This window comes from Melospiza melodia, chromosome 3 (genome assembly GCF_035770615.1).
Source record: "Melospiza melodia melodia isolate bMelMel2 chromosome 3, bMelMel2.pri, whole genome shotgun sequence".
NCBI classification, from domain to species: Eukaryota; Metazoa; Chordata; class Aves; order Passeriformes; family Passerellidae; genus Melospiza; species Melospiza melodia.
Genome location: NC_086196.1, coordinates 59,893,387 through 59,921,276, shown reverse-complemented (window position 1 = coordinate 59,921,276; position 27,890 = coordinate 59,893,387). Strand labels below are relative to the sequence as shown.

The following is a 27,890-nucleotide window of genomic DNA, read 5'->3' as shown; positions in this document are numbered from 1 at the left end:
TCCAGGATTCTGGTGCCTACCTCCCATTCATTTCAGTGGGTTTCAGGTACCTATGTGCTTTTGGAAGCTCTGGGCACAAATCCAAGAGTCCAACTGGTAGGCTGCTGATGCCCTGTAGCCTCCAGAGGCAATGCTGGAGAAACTGTTACACAATGGAAGAAAACCAGGATGCAAGGCAGAAGGAGAAGGCAAAGGAAATCAAGGTCAGAATTAAATTCTTTAATACAAAAAAAAGTTTGTTTGTCGTCGTCGTTGTTGTTTTAAGATATATCTGTAATTTCTTTGTTTAAAAATAAATATGTACTAAGGAATATCTTGAAAAAATTCACTAGACACAATATGTAGTGTTAATATCTTTTTTCCCCGCAATTATTACAGATAAACAGTAGCACCAATAAATAAAATGATAACAAATATTAAAATTAAAAAGGAGAGAGATTCAAGATGTAGAATTTTCTATTTTTTCCTGTTTCTTCTTTTTACATATATAAAAAAATTGTAGTGTCTATTTAATCCGAATCACACATATACATAAACATATATATATATACAAACACATAGCCAAATATATATATATAGTATGTAGATGTATATCTAACCGTTGTCTCAATAGGAATGTGTAGGGGTAGGTGTTAGAGAAATTAATTAAATAACTGCCCATAACATGCTACTGACTCTGCCAACAATTGGGGAGAGACGGGATGGGACAACAGGAAGGTTAAATTTATACACAACCAGTACAAAAAAAAAAAAAAAAAGAAAAAAAAAAAAGAAAAAAAAGGAGGTACGGCTTATAAATAGTTGAAATTAAATATTAACAAAGAATACTGAAAAATCCCTACTCTTTAATTAAATTATCTGTTTAATTTCTAATTTAAAAAGGGATATTAAATAAGTATATAAAACACTTTCTCTTCCCTCCCCCGATCGGAAGCCTCTGTCTTGCACACGATGCAGCATGAGTATTCTACATTGCAGATGCAAGCACCCACCCGTGTGTTTTCTCTCCTTCTGAAAGCCATCAGTCGGATGGGGAGATCCTAGTGGTTAGTAGTCGCTTGTTGTGAGTCTGTTTTTAGACTGTCTTGTCTTTTTGGAAGCTTTCCGTGTTGTACATTATCAGGCGTTGAAAATTCAATTGCAGATGATGTTTGGCAGCATTCTGACACAGACCGAGTACCTTTTTGATTATTATTATTATTAATAATAATTTTAATCACAGAACTAGATTATATATATCCACATAGATGTACAAACACACTTTCAGGGGGGTGTGTGTGTGTGCGCGCACGTGTGTAAGGTGGGTTTCATGTACACCACAGCCTACACTGCAGATACACACATAGCCAAGAACCTCACGACACAGCTAAGGGACTCCAGCTGTCCTCACATTTGGTTCCCCAGCCCAAGACATGGAAAAGGGGCCTGATATTTACAGTAAGTCATTAAAAAAAAAAACTTGACGTTCTTAAGGGTCGTTCATACTGGGCACGCAAAGTGAAGGCAGCAAAAGTTGCTTTCTTTTCTCCCCCCTTCAATCTTGGCATACATATATATTATTTTTTATATATATATATGTATAAAAATAAATATATATATATAAAAAAGAGAGAAAAACACATACATACATACATACATACATACATACATACAAATGCATACATTCACATACATACACACACACCCCCACTACTGTGTATATACTTCTGATTAATATCCCTTTCCAGAAATGTTCCATAAGCATCTTGGATGCTCTTGAGTGGCAGCTCTGTGCATGAAGAAAGCAGACAGTGCTGAACAACTGTGTGGCTATGCACCGGTCCCCATTCTTGCTTCAGCACACTGTAGACCTTGTGTCCTTCTGCAGCCACCAAGGGCAGGAAATCTAGACTCCTGTGATAATTCCTTGAACAGAAAGTCAGTGTGCATCAGCTGCCCACCATCCTTAAGAGAAGCCAGCATGACTCTCTGGCAAAGGTTCTACAGCGAATAAAGTCAACGCAAAATGTACACTGACATCCCATGTCCCAGCAAGGCAGGCAGGTTATGAGACGAGTAAGGGCGAAGGTTGGGGGAAGAGAGGGGAGGAGGAATCCTTGATCACGGAGATGGCCATTTCCTTGGCCTTTGACCCATCGCACCCTAGGATGCCGCTCTTTGGAACTCCCTGCCCATCCTCTCCATCACCTCTCCTCCCTGTCCCAGGCAAGGAGAAGGTGGTTTGTGGTACAGCACACTCTACAGAGAAACAGCGGAGGCCGCACAAGTCAGTTGGAGTTAAGAAGTTTACACCCAGCGCTTCTACTCAAGTCCAGTCTTAGCTTGTTTCTTATGCCCCAAGTAGCCCGCTTGTGTCCACAGCAGTCGAGTATTATCCAGTGAAGACACCAATAACATTAGCAATGTTAAAAAAAATAATCAGTATATATATATATATATATATTATATATATATGTGTGTGTGTGTGTGTGTGTGGTTAAGATATACATATATGTATATATAGATGTGGTTAAAATATATATACATATATATATATGTATATGCATGTATACACACATATATATGTATGCATGGGAAAACCCATCAAATACACCCCTATAAGTCTTCCTGGCTCTGTTATTTAGCAGCATAAAAAGAAAAATAAAATAAAACAGTTCAAAACCCAAAGGTGAATTCTGTGCGGCGGGTGCCTTGGGGAATGTTCCTTCCGGAGTCCATCGTCCGTACTGAAAGTGCTGTGCTCTACCGATCCTTCATTTTTAGGGTTCATTTGGATTAGTGTTTTGTTTGTTTTATTCTGTCCAGGTGAGAAATCAGGCTCCAGAAACAGGGCTGTTTCCCCTTCTTTTCCGCTGCTCACCGTCTCGGTTTTTCACATCTGTCGAAGAGGAGAAGGAAGGAAGAGAAGAGAACAGAACAGGGGTTAATGTTTGTGATGGGGGTGCAGCTAGGGCAGGGAAGGGAAGGAAGGGTGGTGACTAATGTGTTTAAGAGCACATGGTGTTAAGACATGGCATGACGTCACTGGTGGGGTGAAGTGCTGTGCAGATGGGGCAAATCAACTGAGAATCTCGACCCCACAAATGAGTCAATGAATTCTATTCCCCCAGGCTCACCCAGACAGAGCAGGGGGGATATTCAAACAAGATTTTTGAGCAGAATCAGTGGCTTCTCACAGATAAGCTGAGTGTCTTGTTTGCATCTTTGCACACCATACACACAAATACACACGAACACAGAAAAACAAGGCTAAGCAGTGCATGCAAAGACACACCCTCAGCTCTCCACCTAGCCTCTTGTTTGGGTTGGAAGCAGTGCAGACAACAAGGCCCCATGCAGGCAAGAAGGTGAAAAGTAAGTGCTTTTCATTCCACTAGATGCTGTGAGTGGGGGTTAGCACCAGAGAACAGCAGTGGCCTGAAGAAGCAGCAGGAGCAATGAGAATTTACCCTCCCCTGCAGGTCCCAATACTAATTCTACAAGAAAGAGCAAAAGGAACTTAAGCTTAACTAGCTTTTTATCTGGAAATTGATAAGCTAACCACTCCTATGACTCCTTCCCATTTTTCTGGCCAACACATCGCCTCTGGAAACCTCCTTTAGTGCCAATTATCCCACAACAGAGAGGGACTAGGTAAGAGAAACTAGCAAACCCCTTCTGCTACCATGATTTCTTTGTTTTTTTGTTTCTCATTGTATTTATTACTATTTCTCACCCTTCAAACTCTGTGGGGTAATTATGAGTTACTCCGGACTTTGGGAAAAGGAACAGGGGGAAAAGGCCAAGACTAAGTCTGGTTTTACTTGCTAGGAGAAGTGCAACTCTGACAGTCTCTCTATTATGGCCCCTCCATCAATTACTTTCCCACTGAAATTACAGCACCCCAGAAAAATTCTCTGTATACAGATTTCCATCACGCTGGCAGTGCCAATGCCTCTCTGGCTTGGACACAAAGCATTTTCACACCCAAAGGAAGCACTTGCTACTTGTAACAGCCTTAGCCACCTAGTCAATGGATGTCTCCTCTTTTCAAGACAGAGCCACAGAGGACCCTGGATCTCTCTCCCTTGTATTCTCCCCTTAAGTCGCTGCCCCTGCAATACTGCAGGAACAGGAACAATCTCCTAGATCTCTGTGAAGGGGATCCGAGTTCAGAGTCACAGCCAAGTGCTCATTAGTGACCCCATTTCTATGTCTCCCTCTACACAGGTAGGATGATCCCACACCAGAGGTGCACACGTAGCTTGTGCGAGTCAAGACACCCCACTGAGTTCACCAAAGTGCTCAGGTGAGAACCAGGAATCGGTTTCTTTACATGTCTGTGCCACAAATGGTGTGTGACAGACTCAGATGACACATGCACAACATGGATCTCTGAACAAACACTAACCCCACAGTGCCTTTATGTCTCCCACCTCACATCTGAAACAGGCACCTCTGCCTTCGCCCAGGGTCAGACTTAAACCTGCTGTATTCCATTCACAGTCCTGACTGCAGCCTCTCAAACCACAATTCTGGACAGGACATGGACAGGGAACTGTGAGGACAGTACAAAAACACAGGGTGCTCTCCCTGGCCTTTAGAAGAACAGAGGCAAAGGAGAATGTAGGCTCAGCCTTGCGGGAGGCTCGTAATGGCTTTCCTCATTCTGCACACAGCAGAGCATCTACAAGCCACAGAAAAGGGGCTTGGAAGACAGGGGTAGTCAAATCCCAGTCAGTTAAGGATTTGTCTTTGTCCAACAGTATGCTCAGAGTTGCATACAGGTAAGGTACAGAGGGATACAGACCCTCCCCTGCCTAGCTCAGCAACATGAACTCCATTATGCTATTCTATGGTAAAGAATACCCGAGATACAAAGGGCCTGTCTCTGGGAGCCATCCCCATCCAAGTCCTGAGAGCACACCTGAAACAAACAGCTGCCCTCTGACACAGGGGAACTCTGTCCTCACCCCAGTCAGACTCTCTGCTCTCTGGCCCACGCAGGACAGAGAAAAGAAGTAATCAAATAGCACTGGTGCCAGAAGTCAGCAGAAAGCAAGCTCCCCCCCTCTTTCTCTTTCTCTCTCTTTCTCTTTGTGTGTTTTATCCTTCAGGACACAAACCTGCAAGTGCGCTCGTTTAACTCAAGCTGCCTCGACTTGCAACGTGAGTCTGTGAATTTGCAGGAACATTTACAGGTCTGGGGATCTTGTACAAACAAGTGCTTTCTCCTCTCTGAGCAAGGCTCACAGTGACTGCAAAAAGGCAAAAGGAAAGATGTCTAAGCTACAGCGCTTCAGCAGAAAGAAAATACACATGCAACACCCTGAACATCAAAGCAATCCCCTTGCCCCCTCCCGCAGCCCCCATGCTGCCAACTGGAGTGCCGTGGGCTGATGGATTTTCCAGCAGCACCTCAACAGCCCCAGGACAGCAACCCCTTGCATTAGCGCAGAGAAAGGAAACAGGCCTTCTGCACAGTATTCACAAATGCTGCATTGGATCCATTGGCTCAGGCCAGAGGGAGGAAGAAGGGAAAAGCAAGGACGGGAAGGTGAGAGGTCCCAGCCAGCTATTGACACATAAGTGAAATGAATTCTCCGAAGTGGACTATTGGAGTAGAAAGAGGCCAGCAGCTCCCCTGGAAAGCAGCTGGGCTCCAGCACCACATGCTGACCCTGCAGCTGGCACTGATCTCCTTTCTGTAAGCCCCATCCCAACCTCACCACCTAGGAGTCTCCTACGGAGGGGCCGTGAATTTACAATGCAGAATTTTGTGAACCACCATGAGAGAGGCAGAGCGAAAGAGACAGAGAGAGACAAGCCACCAAATCCAGCAGAAAGAGAGAAAAAAAACAAAATAGAGAGGCCCCCCCCTGGCTCCCCAGCACCCCCTCTCTGGCTTCCCACTGTCCCACCTCTCCTCTCCACCTGTGACTCCACCAGACACGCACGCACATGTGTACACGCACACACACACACACACATGCATGGCAGATGCCAGCCTGCCTGTCACCAGTCACCATAGCAGTGAGGACACGAGACAAGTGGTGGAAAGCAGATGACAGAGTTACAACCAGAAGGCGTGAAGAGGTGCAGGGTTCTCGTCCGCCCACCACACTCTTGTGCCTTGGGACAATAGTCACTACTGATGATTAGAGAGCCAAGCAAGCTAAAGCCACCTTTCCCTGAGACAGCCTTAGTGCCAGAGCAGTGCCACCACCAGCACTGCCCCTGCAGGATCTGCAGCCCACCAGTGACTGGGAGGGGAGGGTGAGATTTGAGCGAGCAGCAAGCAGGCAGATTGCTTTGGGGAGAGGGAGGGAAGAGAGTCTACAAGCAGAGGACACAAACGTACAAGCTGAGTGGTTTGTACCGGCCTTTCTTGCGCTTTCTCTTTTGACCCTTCCCCCTTCCTCGTTTTGATTTTCTGGAAGAAAAACAAAAAAAAAAAAAAAAAAAAGAGAAAGAGAGAGAGGGGGAAAGAAAGGGAGAAATAGAGAGAAAACGGAAGAAAACGCAAGGAAGAAGAGAAAAAAAAAATACAGCCATGTGCCTTGCTGGGAGGGGAGAAGCACATGAGGCAGGACTGGAGGGTAAATCCCAGGGCTGAAGCACAGATCTCCATCTTGCACGCACATTCACCGGCTCCGGCGCTCCTGTCAGCTCTGCAACCAGCCTGCCCACAGCCAAGCCAACACCAGGGAACTCAGCAGAGACCATCTCCTGCAAGGCTGCTGCGAGCAGAGGCGGATCTGCTGGAGCCTCAGAGGGGCACCTGCCCCCTCCAGAGAGGGGCAGTGGGAAAGGGGCAGGGGGTGAGAGGGGGAAGGAACAGAAAGCTTTGTGAAAGCATCACGCCACCGCGGTGAGTGCAGACAATCATTCCAGGCGACAAGCACAGGTGCACAACGACTGACAATAGGCAACCTGAGTGAAAGGGCTCTCTTCAAGGAAGAGGAAACCACTCTGACCTGATGCACTGCACAGTACCTGGGCCTAGGAGGGGGCAGCTGAGCTCCAATAGCTCTGCTGCAGGGTGGGTGGCAATCCCGCCTTGGGACAGGAGCACTCCACAGACAAAGGAAGAGATCGGATCTCTGAGGAGCTATCCAACCTGAAGGCTTTGCTTATCCACCTCACCTCCTGCCTGTGGTTCAGAGGAGTCCAGGAGACCTTACTTGGATGTTTGTAACATCTCCTCTGGCAGCCTCTATTCTGAGTACTGAAGAGTAAAGAGGGGGAAGAGGATGGCCTGACCTAGTTATTTTACCCAGGAGATAATCAGCAAGCAGATTTCAGTTCTTCCCTCCTTTCTCTCCTGTCACTGTCCACATGGACCTGCCAGACAGACAAGCAGATGGAGCCAAGGTGCTGACTCCATTCTGAAAAATTCACCAGTTGCCTCTGATTCCTGGGCAGGGGCTGAGCAGGCAGGGTCTAGGATATGCAGTCCTGGACACTAACCATGGATCTCTATGGGCCATTGAGAGCACAGGGAGCGAGGGAGGCTGGAGCCTGTACTGCTTCTTGAGCCACATTAGCACAGGAGCAAGGGAGAGACATGCAAGGAGAAGGCCCTAGGCAAAGCACCAGGGCTTGTCAGGCAAATGAGTCCCAGCTCTGAGGCAGTTCAGCAAAGGCTCCCTCGTTCCCTGGTGCAGCCCACCTCGGGAGAGAGCTGTCAAAGGGAATTGGAGGGACAGAAGAGAAAGCACCATGGGTGTCTCCTAGGCCCTGTTCAAGTCGTCTCACTGGAACGAGTGTCAGAGCATCAGCTCAATCCCAGTTCTGCCCTACATGTCAGGCAGGAGTCACAGGGAGACGGTGAGGGGAAGAAAATCAACCTGAAGGGAGGAGAGGGGTACCAATATAACAAGACTTTCAATCCGGCACAAATCAAAGCACACCAGTCTCTCCCCTCCCTTCCCTTCCTTCCCTGGGGAGTGCAGAACCAGCAATGAGCAGGCAAGGTGCTGTTAGAAGAGGAAAAGTGAATGCAACACATTTTCTGAGCTGGCTGCTACACCCACACCCCATCCTCACCAGAGCTCATACAGACCAAACTCTCACACACCTTCAAACTACAGAGCCACACAGACCGACTGTCCCCGACACGGCCCTGTGCAGAGAGGACTGCTGGCTGCACGCAGTCTGATGCAGCCAGGAGCAGATTTCCAGGGGGAGGAGGAGAGGCTGGAAGGCAGCTAGAAACATACAACCACCAGGAGAGGGGTGAAAAAAGCTCTCTCTCTCCTGTTTGTTCCCTCGGTCTCAGATTCAGCCTCATCTCCAAATATTCACTCCTTCCTCTCCAACTCCGCACCTCTAAATGGCAGAGCTGCTTTCCCAGCCGTGCGCAGTCCAGCTGATCCTCTCGCTCAGAGAGATCATTCTTTCTTTTCAATGTTGTTTTGTATTTTATGCTCATCTCTGCAACTTCTGCAGGATTAGAGCTTATTTTTCCACTTTCCACAACCATTATACTTTGGAGAGGAAGAAAAGGGAAGGTTGTGACTTAACCTCCTTCGGGCCACTAAAGCAAACTCATCAGATTCAAAAAAACCCTCAGGAAAGCCTTCACTGAGACCCAGCTAGGACATCCACCTCCCTTTACACCCTCCCAGGTCCCCACCCAAACAAAACCAGTGTCACATCCTGCATGGCAATAGTCCTGCCTCCACCAGGCCTCTACTTCCACCTCTCCCTGTAGCCAGCAGAGCTCCTACCAAAGCTGCTGTGAAAGAAGCCAGCAAGTACTCACTCAAGCAGCAAGAAAAAAATTAATAATAAAGAAAGCCAGCAATTTGCAGTAACCAGAAACACCCCAGGAAGAGGGAAGGGGAGAACAGGGGCTGCACCTTGAATCCATTCCAGCAGGACAGACAAGACAGGACTTCCCTGACTCAGGAAAAAGCATTAGGAATGACTGCCATGGCCATGGGTCATGCAAGGTCCATGTCTGGGGTATGAAGGAAGGACCATCAGATGTGGGTTTCTGTGACCACCTGGAATGGATTCAGAGCATCGCCCCATGCAGTACCATATGCCATTTCCTTCTTAAAGTGAGTATATCCGATCAAAGAAAAGGGCAAGGGGCAGTGGGGAGAGGAAATGCCAACCAACCACCAAAAGAGAAAGGAGGAAAAGCTTGTCACTTACTTTTCTTGTTTGTTTTTGACATCTTTCTTTGGTCTGTGGGGGAAGACAGAACAAAGGCCTCATTAGAAGAGAGCTTATCAGATATACTTCTGGTATTATCCCCAGTTCCCACCAAGTCCAGGGAAGGTCATGTACAGGCAGCATTGCAGGATGCCCTTGGCACTGGTTAAGGGGCCTGACTCAAAGTGGTTTTGCTATCCTGTTGACCCTTGCTGGTAGCTAGGGCCAAAAGATCCCAGGATGCAGGCTAGCACTGTCCATCTGTGGTAGCTAGAGATGGAAGAGCCCTGACAGCAGAGGGCTTCTTTTCCTGGGCTCAGCCGTCCCACTGCAGACCAACCAAGAAGGCTGCAGAAGTGTCTGAACAAGAGTCCCAACCCAACGGCAGAAAAAAGAAAGGCTCAGAGTAAGTTTATTGCAAGAGGAGCCAGTGCTGCTCCATTCTCACCTGCATTCACATTTACTGTGCTGTAAGAAGCTCATTTGTGATATGTGCTGACTCTGATGGGGTTTAATTCTTATGACCTGGAATGAAAGAAACAGAAAGGGTCACTGCCTGTTCACTCTTCATGTTCACAGCTCCAAATCAGGCTGCTGTGCAGCAAAGCACTCATACCCCAGGTGCTCCTGGGAAGAGCAGGGCAGAGTTCGAGCTAGCTCTGAGGCCCTGTTCTCCAGTCAGGGAAGGCCTTTGATCACCAGCGAGCGGCAACACCAGACTTGTGCCAAAGCTCTGTTTGCTCGTGCATGCCCAGTGCCAGCACTGCTGGACTGCCTTGGAGACAGGCATGGGAGAGGGTGTACCCCACAGCAAGGTCCTCAATGAGCCCTCCCTGGCTGATGATGGGCATCCAGTCTGCTTGTGCAGAAGTCATGCTTCAGTCTCACAAAGGTCCCAAATGAAAATTCCAAACCCAACTCCTTTTCCTTAAGCCACTATTCCTTCCCAGCTGACATCTCACCTTCTCAGTAACTTGACACATAAAATAGATCTGGAGACCTATGTTTAAAAGAGTCCTGCAAAACCCAGACCCTAGCCCCAGGTATATCCAGGAAAGTTATTTAGAAGCTATGGAATACTGTTACATTCTCTTAACCCAGAACATGGCTGGGAAACTAGCTCTAGAGATCTGCTTTATTGCCTCTGACCCTTTACAGGCATGCAGGCATATCAGTCAAGAACTGTAATTCAGCAAGGAATGGTAGGAAGAAAACCATCCCTAGCTACACCAAGCTAGTATGGCTGGAGCCTGCAAGTGGAAAAGCAGTATGAGGAACCATGAGAGGGCACAGACAGGTTCTCCAACACAGTTCAAACACAGCCCAAAATTCAAGTAAAAGGACCTGCTGGTTAATCACTTAGCACTGAACATCTCTCATTGATATTAAAAATTCACAGCAATATTTATGGTGGCCATTCAAGAGGCTAAGGGACAAAAGTAGGTGAGGGAGCTATAGGTTATGGGTAATGGACACCAGCACAATTTTGGACAAGAGCTGGGATCCAGTCTGACAGACAAGGGCAATAACTAAGCTCTCTAAAGCAATTTGAATCTCTCCCCAAAGGCCCAGCCTCTGCTATCATGGCCACCTTCAGCAGTCTCCAAACAAAGGAGGAAGAGCCCAGAGGCAGAAAGGCTTTTCCAGCTGACATAGAACAGTTTGTTTCATAGATCCCCTTTAACCCCTGCTGTGGCAGGATAGCTAAAGACCCAAATTCCCTGCTCTGTTGGTACAGGTTGACCTCACATGCCCTTCAGGAGAGAGAACTGACAGGTTCTCCCCTTTTGCCTACTCAGCTGCCTTCAGAACAACAGCTGTGTGTAGAGTTAAGGTGGTGCAAGGGTCCAAGGAGTATCTTCTTTAGAAACTGGGAGATAACACCATCAGAAATGCTCCTCTACATTCTCTAAGCACAAAGTGCTCCTTTGCAGAAACTCTTCTTTGCATGCTCCTACCTACTGTATTTGGGCAGGAGCCAAAACACAGACTCTCCACTTAGCCTTAAATAGACACAGGCAACTCATCTTTTAACCCTGCGTGGTGTAACAGAGCACCAGGGTCAGAAGAAAGGGTCCCTGGGGTAGGCTGCACTTCCTCTGAATTAGCTGGGAGCTGGGGCTTGGGGTGGCTGTGATGGCTGTCTTGCTTCCTTCCAACCAAGCATAGCAGATTGCAAGCTGGACCCTCACCTCCATTGTGACGTTGTACACATCCACAGGGACACATTCTAGGCCCTCATCGCCGCAGCAACCCGCACATCTCATCAGAGGCACACAGGATGGCTTGAATATGTACTCCACCTCATCAGGGTACTCCTGGAAAATGTCCACCAGGGTCTCAATAGTCCTGCAGAAGCTGCGCTCGTAGACTTCCAGGAATTTGATAACTAAAAGAGGAATGGAGGGAATAAGTTAATGCAAACTTAGCTCAAGAATGTCTAGGGCTTCACCCCTTAAAGTGAGCCAGACAGTTGCAACACAACTACCCTATGCTCTTCACTAGCAGTCTTGCAGGCCTAAATCCATTCTCTGGGCTCTACATACACACACATCAAGTGGGAAGGGAAAAAGACAATCTCCTCCTACAGCTGCTTAAGAGCAAGACAGACAAGAGAGCTCACTGCCTTCCTCGTACCATGATGCATGCCACAGGTGACTGTCCCAAACCTCTTCTCTGCTATTCCCCATACTGCTGGTGTGCAGCCACTAAGAGTATCAGCTCAGCCAAAAAAACCCTGAAGCTGCAGCAGATAATCTACACTCTGGACTAAGGCCCTTCACTGGTTTGCCCTTTACTCCCTTTCAAAAGAGTCAGTGGATGCCCCAGTGGTTTTAAAGCCAGAAGCATCCTTTGTACAGACCTCAGTGCACAGACACTCCTAAGAGCAAGCAGAGGCTCTGAACCATGGAGCTATGCATCTTCACCCTTCCTGTCATCTACCTCTTTTGGCCATGCAGAACATCCACCTCAGCGGGCCACCAGGGAACCATGACAGCATCCACTACAAGTCACAGCCTCTGTGTCTCCACACTGACCACTTTCCCAGACTGAGGAACCAAGCCACCCACTGAAAGATTCAAAGTAGGCTCGCAGCACCCCCAGGATTAACCAGACTATATATTTGGCTACTGAACCACAATGAGACAGTGTGGGAGGGGGAACAGGGTGGATCTGCCATTATCCCATGCCTTCCCTACAAATGGAGCAAACACTAACCGCTTGCGATCTGCACTGATTTCACAAGTATTTCTCAATGTTTCCCAGTCTCTTGCCAAAGCTTCATTTTGCTGCTTGGTCAAGGGTTGGAGAGATTTAAAGATATGAGAGATAGTATAGATAAGTACACACACAAACCCCAGGTGCTAGTATAGTACTGCAAACAGTGAGTACCAGGAGCCCTCCAGGCCTCCCAGCTCTAGCACCACACTGGCAACAGAGGATGTCTCACATGGAGCAGAGGGTAAGAGTATGCACAAGGAGATAGTACCTGCCCCATGCTGTTATGCGCTATAATGATCCACCTGTACAGTATGCAGAGTCCTCCAGCACCAAGGTTGATAACTCAGAGTGATAAGAGCAAACTGCTTGCATCATGGAAAATAATGGTCTCCAGTAAGCGCTTCTAAAGTGCCCTGAACTTGTGACAAACCGGCATAAAGGTTACTTTGCCACAAAAATGCAAAAGCTGCAGGGCTTGGAGCGCACAGCCCGCAGTTAATTGTTGAAAGTTAATTCTAGGTCATGCGGGGCTGACAGTGCCATAGTGCTAAAGTGCTGAGAGTGGGTACAAGAGGGGAGGAGCTTCCCTCCAAGGAGTCTGAAGTGTCAGAGAGCGTGAGCAGCTATTAAAAGAGAAAGTGGCTTGTGAAAGGGAAATGTAGCCTGGCAGGCATGGACTGCTTGTTGGTATTCCTTGTCTAGAAGACAACGTTTCTGTTCCTTGTTCCTTCCCTTCCTCTTCCCTCCTCCCCTAACTGCCGTATGTCTCCTGTCTGTTCTCCTATCTTGTCTGGGACTACCTCCTTCTCCTCCTTCTTCCTGTTTCTCTTTGGAGTGACCTCAGTCACCGCCTATGTTCCAACAAGTTGAACAATTTAATACGTGGGAAATTCTGCGGGCACAGAGATAGTCGCTGAACTGCACTGTTGATTATTCACACTGTGCCAGACACAGGATCTGAGAACTCTGGCAGTAAAGACATAGTTCAGGATCAAAATGCTTACAAACCTACGTCAAGGGGAGGGACAGAAAGTAAGAGGGAGGGAAAGCAGCAGTTACCTGTGCAGATCAAATGCTGCTTGCCACACCAGTCTGGGGCATAAAGGAGGCAGAAAACAAGAGTAGAAAAGTGTAGTGAAACTGACCGGCATCTCTCATGCTTTCCTAAATATTGCATTATCCAGGCATTTGGATTACACCAGAGAAACCAGACTACAGAACAGGCCCCAGAACAGCATATTCAACTTCTTTTACAGGGCCTTTACTTTCACAGCTACACCCTGACAACTATACTTGAGATCTGAAAGATTTGACCGGACTAAATTGTTCAAATGAAGAATTTGGGAGTTTCTACCTTTACTTTAACACATGATGGTTTTCCAAAGTCTGAATCAGCCTCTGAAAAGGAACCAGGGAATCTTTCCCTAGCTGCCAGTCAGAAAATCCTGCCGCAAAAGGCACATTGCCTTATTTTGCTGGACACAGAGCATTCACATGGAGACTGCACAACACTCCGTAGTTCATTTGCACAGTTACCACCCAAACCAAACCAGAGCACATGACTGAGGTCCAGTCAACCTCACAGCAAAGCCCTGCCCCTTCTACCATACCTACACTTACTCCTATGTACTGGGAATCATACTGCACACTTTGCTGATTCTGCCTGCACTTCCTTTCCATTGGTTGTGTCACAAATGGAACAAGGTCTCCTTCATGGGGAAGCACAGGAAGGTCACTGAAGGACTAACACCAATAGGTCTGCTCCCTTCCTGCAATCTGGGCTTCAGCCCACATTAGAAGTTAATCCCACAATTAAATCACACTCCTACCCTGCAAAACACCTCCAGATTTGAGTCAGAGGTTCTTTGTTGTGAATGGAGGTGGAAGGAAGGTTAAAACACAGACAGGAGCCACACTAGCTCTTCAAAGTAGGGTTTAAGTTCAAATTTGGAGCAGTTGAGTGAGAACATGCTGGACTAGAAAAGGAGAAGTCTCTGATCACTTTGCCTCTCTCCCCATCAACAGTTTAGCAGCAATACAAACACACTGTTATTTTGAAAATAAAAGTGCAGCCACAACTGATGGTGGTTTCCTTTATTTATACCAGAAAATCTTTTCCTGTGAAACAAAAGAGTGTTTGTCTGACTCCTCTACAACTTCCTGTGCCACAAAACATGTGGAAGCCTCTCTTGAGCTCAAAAGGGTAGGGGCTGAAGCTAAAATAACAGTCTCCAACCAGAGTAAGGCCATCCCAAATAAAAACCTGTCACAGTTTGACATCACAGAGAAAGCATAAAATGGCCAAAGACACAAACCCACCTTTCAGCCCAAGCCCCTAAGAGCTTCAGAGGAAGGAACTACAGGACTGTCCTTGGGTAATAGAGGCCCATCATGATCTCCTCTTCACAGAAAAGAAACTGAGGTATAGAGAGAAGACTTCTAAGTTCGAACCACAGGACGGAAGTAGAGCCAGGAGTCCTGACTTTTATTTAACAGATGTATCTACACTGCAGAACCTGAAATAGCACCAGACGATAACACTGAAGTCTCACCACTTACATTGCCAGACCAGCTTCTCCTGCAATCCCATCAACCTTCTTGTGACAGAAGTTAATTCTGTTTGATTCTTTCCCTCCCCAGGAGGGATTTGTTGGGCACAACAAATAGCACAGATGAGGACACTAGCTCTTTTCTACCAACAGCAGAGAACTGGTTACCAAAATAAGCCTCACAGCAGGCTCCATCTTGATCCCTCTGGAGTCACTGAACCTTCTTCTGTTGACTTCAGCAGGAGCAAGGGTCAAGCGCAACAGGCGGCAGTCCACCAGCAAATCAGAAAATTTGCCAGCACAAAATGGACACCTATCCCAAGCAGAGCCTGCCACAAACCTCTGGCAACACACATGGAGTCTGTCACACCAATAAAGTTACAGAAATTGAAACTGACTGCAACGAAAAAAAAAAAGCCAATCTGGCCCCACAGTGCTGGAGCCCTCTGCTGACCTCTGGCTGGAATAACGCTGAAGGTCACAGCCCGTGGGGACCCTGCAAGGCGTCTGCCAGACCCTGCCATGCAACAAGTGATCTGCTCTGCTATGCAGATAAGGGGAAAACACGGTCAGGATGGTCTTAAAGCATATGATGATCACCTCAGCCTGAAGGTTACAAAGTCCACAGCCCTTTTATCCCACTGCTGAACTGAGGACTGCGGACAGAAGCCAACCTCCTGACACGCACGGGGCTTCACTAGACAGGGAGCTTGCAGGAGATATCTCTGACTAACCCAGGGGCTGGCTGCCTTCTGGTCTACATTTACTTGCATGAACCAACGAGGCAGGGGACACTGTCACACCCTGGCCTTTGGGCAACCGGAAAGACACAAGATCACAGCAGCTGCAGAGATACCACCTTGTTTCCCCACCAGACAATGGTCCTGTCCATACTGGACAACCAGGAACCAATAACTAGAACCCATCAGAACCTATCAGAACCCTAGAGTGCCATTCCCTGAATCTGCAAAGTCTGCCAGCCCAAACCAGAATAAAAAGGTGTATTTTTCAAGCCTGGCTCTTTACAGCGCTTAGTAATCTCCTGACTACGGGGGTACCTGAGACTGCTGGGAGGCATGAGCCCAGAAAATCATCCTGAACTGCCCCTTTCTCCTTCTCTTCCTCAGAGACCTACCATCTGGGGGCTGCTCCGGCCTTTGTTCAGGGATCAGCCCTGGTCACCCAGCCGGGCATCACCAGCACCGCTGGGAAAGAGGCGGGCAACAAAATTTGACAAATCCCTTCCTACAGCACTGTGGCGAATCCCCAGCAAACTGCGTGCCACTACTCAGCTCTTTGTGCGCGCCCGTGTGTGTGTGGATATATATATATAAATATATATATATATAAATGAGCGTGCGTATGTGCACCGGCGCACGCACGCAGTTTCACTCTGAGTTGCGGTAAGCCAGGGGCGGGCTGGGCCAGCCCTGCTGCCCGCCCTGGCACCGCGGCCGCCCCGGCGCCCGGCCTCACGGCCACCCCCGGCCCCGCGGCCCGGCCCGGGCCCGCGGCGTGGGGCGGGGGCGCTGCGGCCGCCACCAAGGGGTTAATGGCGGGGGCGCCTCCCGCCGGCAGCCCCCGGTCCCGCTCCCCGGGAGGTGGCGGTGTTGGCCATCGGCGGCTCAGGGGGCTCCTTCCCCCCAGTCCCCGGCCGTCCCCGCCCGCCGGGAAGCCGCCCAGCGCTTACCTTCATTGGGTTTCCGCTCCCCATCCCCCAGGGCAGGCGCAGCCTTCGACAACTGCAAAGACAACAGAAAATCGGTCACAACGCGGAACCGTGACGCGGTCTCGCGGCGCGGGGGGTCCCGGGCAGGGTCCCCGGCGGTGCCGATCCCGTCGCCCCGCCGGGCAGGGGGCGGAGGGAGCCCCGGCGGGAGAGGGCGCCCCCGAGGCCGAGCCGCTGCCCCCGGCTGGCACAGAGGGACCTTTTGTTCCCCCGTCCCCCGGGGCAGCCGAGAGGGGCAGGGGCGGGACGGCTCCGGGCCGGGAGACGGGGCTGGCAAGGCGGTGTGCCGGGCCCGAGAGACGCCCCAAAGGGAGAAGCGCGTCCCCGGGGAGCTGCTGTCAGTGACCGCGGGCAAACAACGGGAGCAAATGCGAGCCCGGCGGAGAGAGGTAACGGGGGGACCTGCAGCTGCCGCCGACACCGACCGACGGACCCGGGCATCGCTTCTCCCCGTAAAGGTGAATCTGGCCCGGGAGGGCAGAGAAGGGAGAAGGGCAGCCAGGCACGGAAGGGCATCGTTCCCCTCTCAATGTCACAGATGTCTGTCACCCGGCAGTGGTGGCCACGGAGGTGTCGGCATCTGGCCGGGTGTCAGGGCGATTAACTGTGACAGCACCACTTTGCCGACGGACGCCGCCAAACCGCCCGGGTTTTCTCCCTCTCTGATGGAAGGGAGGGCGACGCTCGCCCTCACCTACCGGTCCCAGTCCCCAGCCCCTGCGTGGATCCCATTCCTGCGCTCCACAGCTTCCCCAGGGCCAAAAACGAAAAGCTCTGCAGTCATTCCTGCTGCCTTTTGGGACTAGGGACATTTCCAAAGCACTGATGCAGGCAGGAGTGGTGACAGGTAACCCACCCCCAAAATGGTATGGAGAAATATTACACTACTTTACTAAGGAAGTCCTTTTAATTCCAGGTGAAACAAGAACACCACTCTTCCTGCTCTTCGTGAGGGCTTTAGCTCTGACGTAACTTTCCAGCCAAGTCAGGCTTCCCCCTGCTGTTCTGTTCTGAACCAAAATGGAAAAAGCCAAGCTTTCTTCACTTCTCCGAGCTATGTTGCCACCTGTGTGACGCCATCCACCCCAGAACCTGCTGCCTTTCAGCAGAGGCCCATAAGAAGCACAGGGGTCCATACAAAATACTGCTTTGTCAGCAATATGCTGTGCTCAGGCTTAGAAAAAGGCCCTCTGATGTTGCAGCTGAAGACAGAACTGAATTAAGGCCAAGTCCATCCCAAGCTCACAACAGGAATCTGCCAGCTATGGTCTTCTAAGCAGTCCTGTGCACAGGGCAGCACCACCATCCAAGCAGCCAAAAATGTCAGCTTTTAAAAGGAGGGGGCAAGAGAGCCAGCTAGAAGCCCCTCTCCCAGACATTCCTTTGTGTCTGTGCATAGTTCCCTTTGTCTAAGGTCCCCCTGACCGAACTTGTTTCTCATTTCAATCAAAGTCTTTCTATACCTGGGCATAACTCAGCAGCCCAGACCTGAGCTGCCCCATGTGTGGATCTGTTTCTTCTCTGGGGAGGAGGGGGGCTGTGTGCCCAGTCTCAGTGCTGTGACAACACTTTAAAAAGCAGGTTCCTAGAAACAGTTTCATTCCTGAAGTGTGAAGGTCACTGCAACAGCACAAACAAAATGGAGGCAGCAGAGGCTGCAGCGGCCTTCCAAAGCCACTCAGTGCCTGACAATCTCTGGGTAAAAAGAAAACCGCATCAAGGGCAGGAAAGCCTCAATCTGCTATGGCACAGGAAAAGGATCACGAGCCAAGTCGGTTCATTCAAGTCACAACGCCCCCAAGACTTTTCACAGAGAGATTTCTGGTTCACACACAAAATGACCATGACACTGAGCAAAATTAGTTTGGAGACACCTTGAGGGTCATTTTTACCCATTCTCTATGCAAAACTACCCAGCCAGGTGCTAAGCCCACCGCCTCCTCACATGCAAGCACACAGGCTGCACAAATGATGAGAAGCAGAAGCAAGCCACACGTACGCTTTCACTACTCACCTGTGCCTAGCCAGCACATCACCCTGCCCCTGATGTAGTGGAGCAGGAGCCAGAACACTCTCGCAGTGCTCACCTGGACCTGGGATGTGATCTGACCCCAAAGATGGGAAACAAGATCAGTGCAAAGTGGGCATAGAGCTTCTGAGCTTTCCCAGGGGAGCTCCCAGCAGAAACTAGAAAGGTTTCCCAGAACTATCAGTAACAGGCTCTCTGCTCACTATTCCAAGTAACTTTTCTGCCCTTTCAGCAGTGTCTTTCACCTGTGCCTAGTGCCCTCAAAGCACGTCCACTAGAACAGCAGGTGAGGCAGGGCCTTGTGCCTCACTTCAAAACAGTCTGCTAATATCAGACATGGGGAACCAAAAACATTCCTCAGGACAAGCAGGCCAACTGTGCCCTTCGGTAGGAGCCTGAAGGTCATGCTCTCCTCTGCTGGCTTTTGGCATTACCCAACGGTTCTCTAACACAATTTCCTTCCAATAGATTTTCAGCATTTCACAGTAATGTGGAAGCAACCCCTGGCCTGGCCTTGAGAGTAGGATAAATGAGCCCAGAAATGGGGCTGACAGAGGAAGCTCCTTTCTGTGCTTTTTTTCAGGTTGTAGCAAATGCACATCCCTCCCTCTGTGGGGTAAAACCTTCCCTAACAAATAAATTCACTTCACACCATCCACGTCTGTACCTTCCCTGCCTCCCTTCTCCCCCAGTCCCTGTCCAAAGCAAGCTTTGCTCTGAAGGGAGAGAAAAGGTTAATCAAGTCATTCCTCTCTAACCATCACCCCCCTCACCACCACCACCAGCACTCTTTTTCTCCCTTCCCCTCCCCCTAATCTGTGCAGGCTCATTAAAAGAGCTTTGTAACTGTTTAGGACTGGAACAAACAATCCATCCACTTTGAGAGGGACTCTGGGACAGGAGTTAAGGCACTTTTCGTCTTAGGCACTAGAAATTCTCAGCGTTTTCTGCTTAGGAGAGGGGGGGAATGGGACTCACTGCACTCCTTCTCCATTGTACAAGCAGACAGAGGTCAGTAATCCTGAAAGCTGCCAGCACAGCCAAGGGACCTCTGACAGAACAGACAGGAGAATGGATTTGGGGTTGCTCAGGAATCAGTGAGCCCCTCAGACATCCCTCTCCCCTGTTCCCAAAGGAGTGCTCCTCTTTCCAGCCATCAGAGCACAGGAACGGCTCTGGGGAAGGTGACCTGCTGTGTCCCAGGTGCCGAAGGGCTGTGGAAGCAGGTTCTGGTGGCTCCCCACGGTGGTGCGGTGCAGAGGCACAGCAAAGGCAGGCAGCCTGGTGGGTGTGTGATCATTAACAGTCTAGTCACAGGCGTGTTCTCCCTCCCTCGGTGTCTGATCACTGCCTCTTCCCCATGGCAATACAGCTGGTATATCCAGGTCCCTCTGCTGTTCTGGGCAGGAGGGGAAGAGCTCCCAGACCATCATCAGGAGTGACCTGTCACCAGGCTGGAGCAAGACCCACAGATAAAGGAAGATGGGGAATAACCACCTGTCCCCCATTCTCTAGGAAAGGGAGGACTGGAAGGGGACAACAATGCAACCCTCTCCAATCCCATGCTGTGTGAGGACTGTGCACACCGCTCAGCACAATCAATCAGCTGGGAGGGTGGCACTGCAAAAGTGCCTTTCCTTCCCTAGCCTGCATGGAAAGGTTATCACCACCACTTGTGGCATCAGTGCTGCCCAGACACGACCATGAAACAATTTCCCACCATCTAAGTCTTGCTGCAGGAGCAACCATAACAACCACCTCAATAAGGAGCCATCCCTCTGAACCCTTACCAGAGGAGCGCCGTGATTCCTTCATCCCTTCTCCTTTACTTCCAGGAAAGCTCCCTGACACATGCTGGACCCTGCTTCCCCAACTCAGACACTGTCAGGGCTTTTATTTAATGCTCTCTTATGTGCCTGGCTAGCTAGATAGATCAGCCTGACAGCCAGATAAATATTATCATCAAAGCACAAACCCTAGTCCTGTGTGAAGAGTCATGCCTCCTGCCATGCTCAGAGTCATCACCAAGCTGCCTACGTGAGATCTGCTGGTATTCCTAACGTTCCCATCACTGCGGTGCCCGGACAACCAACGGACAAATAAGGACAGAACCCAAGGGCAGATCTCACCGTCCATCTGCCTGAGCACTTACACAGCCCACAGCACCCAGGTACTGAACCTCTAGCTATCTCTCGTGTCTGTCCCTGCAACACTTCCTCCTAAACTCCTGTAATCCTTCCCCACCATTTTTTTCCATCACTACATTGTTTTCTCATCTGCACCATCCTCCAGCCTAGGAGAAAAGGCAGCATAAGGTTTTTATGAGGACAGATAGATCTCGGCTCTACCTGATCCGCCGTTTCCTCTTCTGGGGAAGAGGAAGGGGAGGGGAAAAGGAACAAGGGGAGGGTTAAAGGGTGTTATCACTGGACACCAATACAGACTTGCCCATACTATAAGTGGGGAACAGATGCTACTGTACAATTTACTGAGGAGCTGGGAGGCAAAGAAACTCCTATTCTGGGTGATGGTGGAAAAACTCCTGGAGAGCAGAAACAATTGTCCCACCAGCCAAATCTGGCAGGAAGGCAGCAGGGAGCTGCTCTGTGCCACACTCAAGTGAGAGTGCGCCTCAGTTCCCATCGAGCACAGCCGAGCACAGCCTAATGTGCGGCTGTCACTGGATAAAGTAGAGATATAACAGGCTAGAAACAAAGCGTGCAGTGCTTGCATGACTTCAGTTACAGCTGAAATGGCTCCTAATTGGGGAGTCGCCTTCCAGCATCGGTGCTGAACAATGTGAATAACTGATTAGTTTGCAAGAGACGTTTATTTTCACGATTGTGGGAGATGATCTGGCCCGTGCTCTCTCCAAGTGCCGAGCAGAAATGGCAGGAGAGAACTAACCTGTTAAAACCTTTAAAACGTAATCCATGCCTGCCTTGCGAACAGCCACTTTCACGTGGGCACTCTGTCTAAACCCCTTAAATCTCTTGGCAACACAGCCCTCCTAACTCTTTAGAAAACAGATGTACAGGACAGGTTTGCAAAGAAAGCTGCCCTTCTTTTTTCTAAAAAAAAAAGGAAAGGAGGAAGAGTTGGTTTCTAATTCCTCAAGAATGACAATGAGGTAAAAGTGACTGAAGAGGAAGAGAAAAATCCTTGGATTTGTAATCTCGGTGCAGGAGATCTATATTTTGATATTTTTTTTTCCTATCTGGAAGAAATTCTGGATCCATTTTGTCCTCTTTGATCTCTTATTTGTTTTTCCAGCTAGGCATTTTGAACTCCACACGGCGGCACGAACCCGAGCTGAGACCCAAGGCAAATATCACCGAAGCAGCCTTTTGCAATGTCAGGAGACCCGAGGCTGATGCAAGAAGGCAGCGCGCTGCCTCCCTGCCCCGCGCCCGGCCCCGGCCCTGGCGGGACCCCACGGCCGCGCCGCGCCGGGGCGCGCTCGTGTGCGCGGGCACTCGGCAGGCGCTGCCGCTGCCCCGGGCCCCGCGGAGCGGCGGGCAGCGCTGTCCCCCCGCTGCAGCACCGCACGCACACGTGTCCGTGCCGCGGGCACCCACCCGCACCCGGCGCCAGCGCCGCGGCCGCACCGCGCCGAGCAGGTGGGAGGCAAAGGGGGGCCGCGAAAAGACAAAAAAAGGGGGAAAAGTACTGTCGGCCGTCTGCCTTCCCTCCCCCTCCGCTACGCGGGGCACAAAAGCCCCCGTCCCGCCGCTCACCTCCGCGCTCTGCAGATAGAGCAGCGCCGCCAGCCCCCAGCGGATCCAAGTGAGCAGAAAGTTCATGGTTGCCGGCGCACGCCGCGAAGCGGGGCCCGCCGTGCTCCGCCTCGCCGCCGCCGCCCCGCTGCCGCTGCCGCTGCCGCCGCCGCCCCGCCGCGCTCTCGCCCGCTCCTCCTCCGTGCCCGCCGCCGCCTCCTGGGGTGCCGCCGGCCGGGTACTGCGAAGGGTTGCGGGGTAAGGGGGGTTCCTCTTCGGGGTCTCCGGTTTCACCCCTCCATAAGCCCGGCTCTCCGCCGGCCCCCGCTGCTGCTTTCCGTGGGCGCTCCGCCGGGCCGAGCGCAGGCTCCGCGGCCGCCCTGCCGCCGCCCGGCCCCCGCCGCCGGGCAGTCCGAGCTCCACAGCGGCGCCCGTCCGCGGCGCTCTCCCCGCGTCGGGGCAGGCAGGCACCCGCGCCGCGCTCGCTCGGATTCGCGCACTCACGGCAAAGTTTGCGCGGAAACTTTCAATGCATCTCTTTTCCTGCGCCCCCTCTGCGCGGCGGCTGCCTCCGGCGGCTCCCCGAGCCGGGGTCGCCTCCCCGGGAGAAAGGGGCTGATTCCGCCGCCCCTCGGCCCGACCCCTCTCCGCAAATCGGGGTGGTGGTGGCGGAAAGGACGAATAGAGCGTTTTCCTCCTGTCCTCTCCGTTACTGTCTCTCCCTCTCTCTGTCCACCGCTTAAAAAAAAAATCAGAATAGTAATATATGAAAAAAAAAATCCAAGCTGGATAGAGAGGGAGGGAACTGGGGCGTGGGAAGGCTCTGTAGGAAAGGGAGGAAAAAAAATCCCAGCGGATCAAAGTATAGGTGGGGAAAAAATAAATTAAACGAGAGGATAAAGCAAGACGGCAAGCTAGCAGCAGGTCCCGGTGCCCGGGGAGGGCTGCTCCCGTGGCGCGCTGTCCCCCGCCGGCGCGGCGTGCGCTCCGAGCCCCCGGCGCGGCGGCAGCCCCGCTCCGCGCACTCCAGCGGCGGCTCCGCGCAGCGCCAGCCCCACCGCCCGCCGCTCGTCAGCACTCTGCAACTGAGCACAGCGGCCACGGGGAGAGACGCTCCGGCAAGTCCCACCTCCTCGGCTATGGCCCGGCCTCCTCCCCGGCTTCCCCCGCCTCTCTGGCTCCGCGGTTCCGCACGCCAGAGCCGTAGCCCCGCGGCTCGCGCATTTGAATCCAGCTCCCTGCCCTGCTTTCTCGCCGCGCCTTCTGCCGTGCCGATGGATACATGTTCGGGTCAAAATTCACTTTGCCCGTGGGAATTGTTCCAAAGTCCAGCAGAGCCATTTGGGGAGAGGGGCGGCGGGGGACAAACTGTAATCACACCCATCATCTGACCACCCCCCCACGACGTGACTTTTCAGATACAGGGATTTCTTAGCATCTATGTGTTAAAGGGCTGAAGGAGCGTTATCCTCAGGTGGGTTTTATTTCTCTTAACTCAGTGGTATTCTCCCGTGGCTCCAGGGCCTGCCTGTGCTGGCTGAGTGGTGCCCGGCTCTGCAGAAGGGTGTCATACTGAAGGGGTGAAGGTTTTGCCAGACAAACCCCACCCTGCTTTCTGAAAAGGTATTGGGAGAGCAGGGAGGCAGCCCTGTCTCTCTGTGTTTCGTGCTGGCATTCCCCAGCTGAGCTACTTGGTTCCTGTCACACAGAACATTTCTTCATACTGCATACATAGTAACAATATGTGTGTGTTAACATACGTCTTTCTCCTGCTTTCATCTTCCAAGGACCTTATGTGGCAGATGGAGTGGAAGTCCAGACTGGCAGATCCCCGGGCTCACCATGAGCTTGAGGAAGGGGTAGCGGGAAAAGACAGTAAAGAAAGAAAAGGCTATATTGTCATTTAAAAGCAGGTATTTCAGTGCTGTGCCACAGACTCATAGTGATACAGGCAAAGCATCGGCTCTATAGAGGCACCTGCTGGTTGAGAGAAACACATGAAACAACCCCCCCCCACACACACCTCCGCCCCCCAAAAAAATCTTTGCTTTCGGTAGATCTTAGACCTGTTCGTCCCTTTGTTTATTTTTTAAAGATTTTGTGCCACCCCTTGGTGCAGTATGTGGGGATGGTGCCTTTGCCACACTGATCCTGAGGCAGGCTGGGAGATGAGTGACAGGTCTGCCTGAGCAAGGAGCAGCTCCCATCTGGCCCCTCCACTGCCCCAGCTGCAGGTCACGCCCCACACCCCTTGTACCCACAGCCTTCCATCTGGGCGAGGGTAGAAATCCAGCCCAGCTGAAAGCCTGAAGGAGAATATAAACCCTTTCTCCTCAGTGATCACGTTCCTACAGCGGAGTGGTGGGTTTTGTTCAAACATTGCAAAATAATCTCTTTTCCTTTGCTTTTTCTGTAATTTTTTTTACAAATTGTTCTAGAAGGTTTCTGAAGAAACAAATACCCATCCAAAATAACTAGAGTTCCCCATATTTAGGATACAATTGCCAAAAATGTCTTCCAAGAGACAAGGAGAATTCAACCTCCCCCAGGAAAAAGAGGGGATATTTCACTAACTGAAGGTAAAGTGCATTTAAAGTTCCCAGAGGCAGGAGCCACTACGACTCTGTCCCAGTTCACTGTGAACAGTTCTGTCTTTATGCCAGGCCTCTGCACTTCAGACCAACGCAAGCAGATTAACTCACTCAATCCTTTTATTTGGTGGAAGGTCTTAGGTGCCTTTTCCCCTCGTGCTAGATGAGTGTTCTATGAATGAAGGTAGCTCTACTGCAAATAATTTCCAATTCTAACACTTCTCTGGATGGACAAAATCCCTCCAGCTGCTGCTTTGAGGGAAGCCCCTCACAGAAACCCTACAGAAAACATTAAATCCATGAGTGGCAAGGGTCAGCCTTATCCCCGTAAAGCTACAATGTACTGTAAATAATGTACAGAACCCAGCTTCTAAAATTACCACTACAGGATTGCTCATCTCGTTTTATATTTCATCTGGATCCTGTGATCTTCCCACCTGCCAACATCCTGTTACCAGGAGAGCAGTGTATGCGAAGTTTGTGCAAATGGTCATGTACTTGCTGAATTCTGGCACCAGCAAGGACATTCATGTGCCTTCCATGTTAACTTTACACCATAATAAATACTGACATTGCTATAGAATCTGCAGTGTTCGTGCTAAGCTCTGCTCACCAAAAAAGCAAATCTATCTGTGTCCCAGCTAGGCTTCTTTATTAGCCTTGTTACGCTCCCATGTCCATGGCCCCTGAGACATAAAGCATCAACAGGCAGGATTTTAAATATGGAATACCTAAAAGCACAATCCCCATGTTTAGGAACTTAATGAAAGATGTGTGATTTGCAAAGAGGCAGGGCAATGGCTTTTTTGGAGCTGTGAGACGCTGAAAACTTTTAAGAATAACTTAGGACTTCATCTTGCAGATTGAACTCAGTCAATGTTTTGGCATTGACTTCAAAGGGCATAAGATCAAGCCTTATTTAGGGGCTCAAAATACAAAATTAGGAGCCTAAATTTAGGCATCCATATTTTAATACCTTGACCTGTGTTAGTAATACCCTTCATCTAATCCCTCTATTAAAGCCAAAAAGAGACAAACGTCAATAACTTTTTAGTGACTTGCCTAAGAGAACCTGTGGCAAGAAACACATTACCCGCACTTCGTTTATTTTTAATCCCCTCTCTCAGATCCCCAAAATAACAGCCGGAGCAATGTTAGTGGAGGAGCTCAGACTCACTTTGAAATTGGAACAGGAAATGTGAGAAATGTGGACATCAAAAAACAAATTAAACAAAACAATATTTTCTTAGTATTCCATCTTGTGGACAAGTCCAGGGGGATAATCCAAATTAGGAGAGAAGTCAGAGAAACAAAGAGTAATTTTAAGCATTTTAGTGCCAGAGCTATTTCTTAACACACAGCTCACTCACTGATTTCAAATTTAGTCCCTCAGCGCAGAGCATGGAGGACAGAACAAGAAAAATCAACATTTTGGTATGGCCTTCTAGCAGATACGGAAAAAAGGCCAGAATGGAGTTAAGTCTTGGGAGAAGCAGCCAGGTGAAACAATCCTAAACATCCTGAGGTATTTCAGGTGTTTCTTTCTCTGTAAGAAATCACGGGGACACAAGATGCACTAACCCAGCTATGGCCAAATTGGCTGCAATGGTCACAAAATGGTGAATCAATTAACTGCATGAGTCTTGTGATTATTTTTGTGTTGGTTGCACTAACAGGGAAGGGAGCAGCTGTAGGTATAACAAAAGGTTGCTCCTCTGAGATGCTTTGCCGACGCTCCCTCTGCTGTGATGTAAATAGAATACATGTGATGGGTAAGGACAGCGCTCAGCTCGGATCTGCAAGCATTAGAGATGCCCATGCACCACCCACTGGCAGTTTCACTTACCTCTGTCACTCAGGAGTTTCCCAAAGATCTTCAGCTCCTGGAAAGAGAGAAAAATGTTCATGAATGCACAGCACCATCACTCATTCCGTCCTCCTGGGTTGATTTTTTCCCTGGACACCTTCCCATAGTCAATAATCACATCATGTTATGAGGAGTTGCATCCCTTTCCTTACCCTTTGTCTCCTGTCACTGACTGGATCTTTGTATCATCCTTTTGCAGTAAGCAGGAGAGGCAGTGCCAAGTGAGTAGAGGTAACAGGACAGGTCCTCAACCACCAGCAACATTGTTTTAACATCAACACAGAGATCAAGAAACACAAAACAGCTCTTCCTGCCAAAACGATATGTAATGTCAGCTTAAGGGTACAATCATCTTGACCCTGACTTACATTTCCCTGGCTAATAGATCTGGTACGAGTACACACACAGTTTGTGTGATAGTACTTCACCTTACACTTACATCACATTCCCTGGAGAAGTATCTGATGGGGCAGCCTTACTTATTAAATCATTTCCTGTAGGGGAGAATTCATTTGGGCTCATTTATTATCATTTGTCCTGGAGCTCATATTTTGCATTCTGAGCATAAGAAGTGGGTGTTATTCATGGCTATGGGTCTAAGAACCAAATGCTAATTTCAGGAAAACTGTTCTATTGTCTAAGGTTGATGACTTGATGTTTGTCCCAGGTGCTAGACACATGTTGCTTGCTGAAAGAGATACGGCTCGATCTCAGATTTCGACATTTTGGTAACTACCAAACAAAAATAAAACTAAACTCAAGTATGCTTATCCCTCCCCTGCAAATCAAGTGGCATTTAGCAATATTGACTTGAACAATAAATAAATCTATTCAACAATCAAATCAGAACCACCTCAGTGAGGCACCAAATGAGTACAATAACAGAGACACAGAAGTTGGACAGTCCTCTGCATATACAGTCCTCTGCAAAGACAAGCAAACAGAACTTCAGTCCAGAGGAACCCACAGAGCACCTATTCTGCATTCCAGGGGCCTCCAAGTCCCCCCAGCACCTCTCACCACACTTCAGAGCTGAAGCAAAG

The 27,890-nt window shown here is 49.8% G+C and overlaps 1 protein-coding gene across 10 annotated transcripts; it reads right to left on the bottom strand.

Moving 5' to 3' along the window:
- Positions 1–198: 198 nt before the first annotated feature.
- Positions 199–22,527, bottom strand: VEGFA (vascular endothelial growth factor A). Of its 10 annotated transcripts, none has more exons than XM_063151954.1 (8): positions 22,411–22,527; positions 16,606–16,657; positions 11,337–11,533; positions 9,593–9,669; positions 9,145–9,177; positions 6,341–6,412; positions 5,106–5,237; positions 199–2,878 (listed from the first exon to the last, which is right to left on the bottom strand). In XM_063151954.1, the coding sequence occupies exons 1-8, from the start codon at positions 22,474–22,476 to the stop codon at positions 2,857–2,859; spliced, it is 651 nt and encodes a 216-aa protein (XP_063008024.1). In that variant the 5' UTR covers positions 22,477–22,527; the 3' UTR covers positions 199–2,856. The 10 variants fall into 10 exon arrangements, with proteins under 10 accessions (XP_063008024.1, XP_063008020.1, XP_063008026.1 ...); XM_063151950.1 differs by lacking the exon at positions 22,411–22,527 and adding an exon at positions 17,047–17,175; XM_063151956.1 differs by lacking the exon at positions 6,341–6,412.
- Between the last annotated feature and the right edge of the window lie 5,363 nt (positions 22,528–27,890).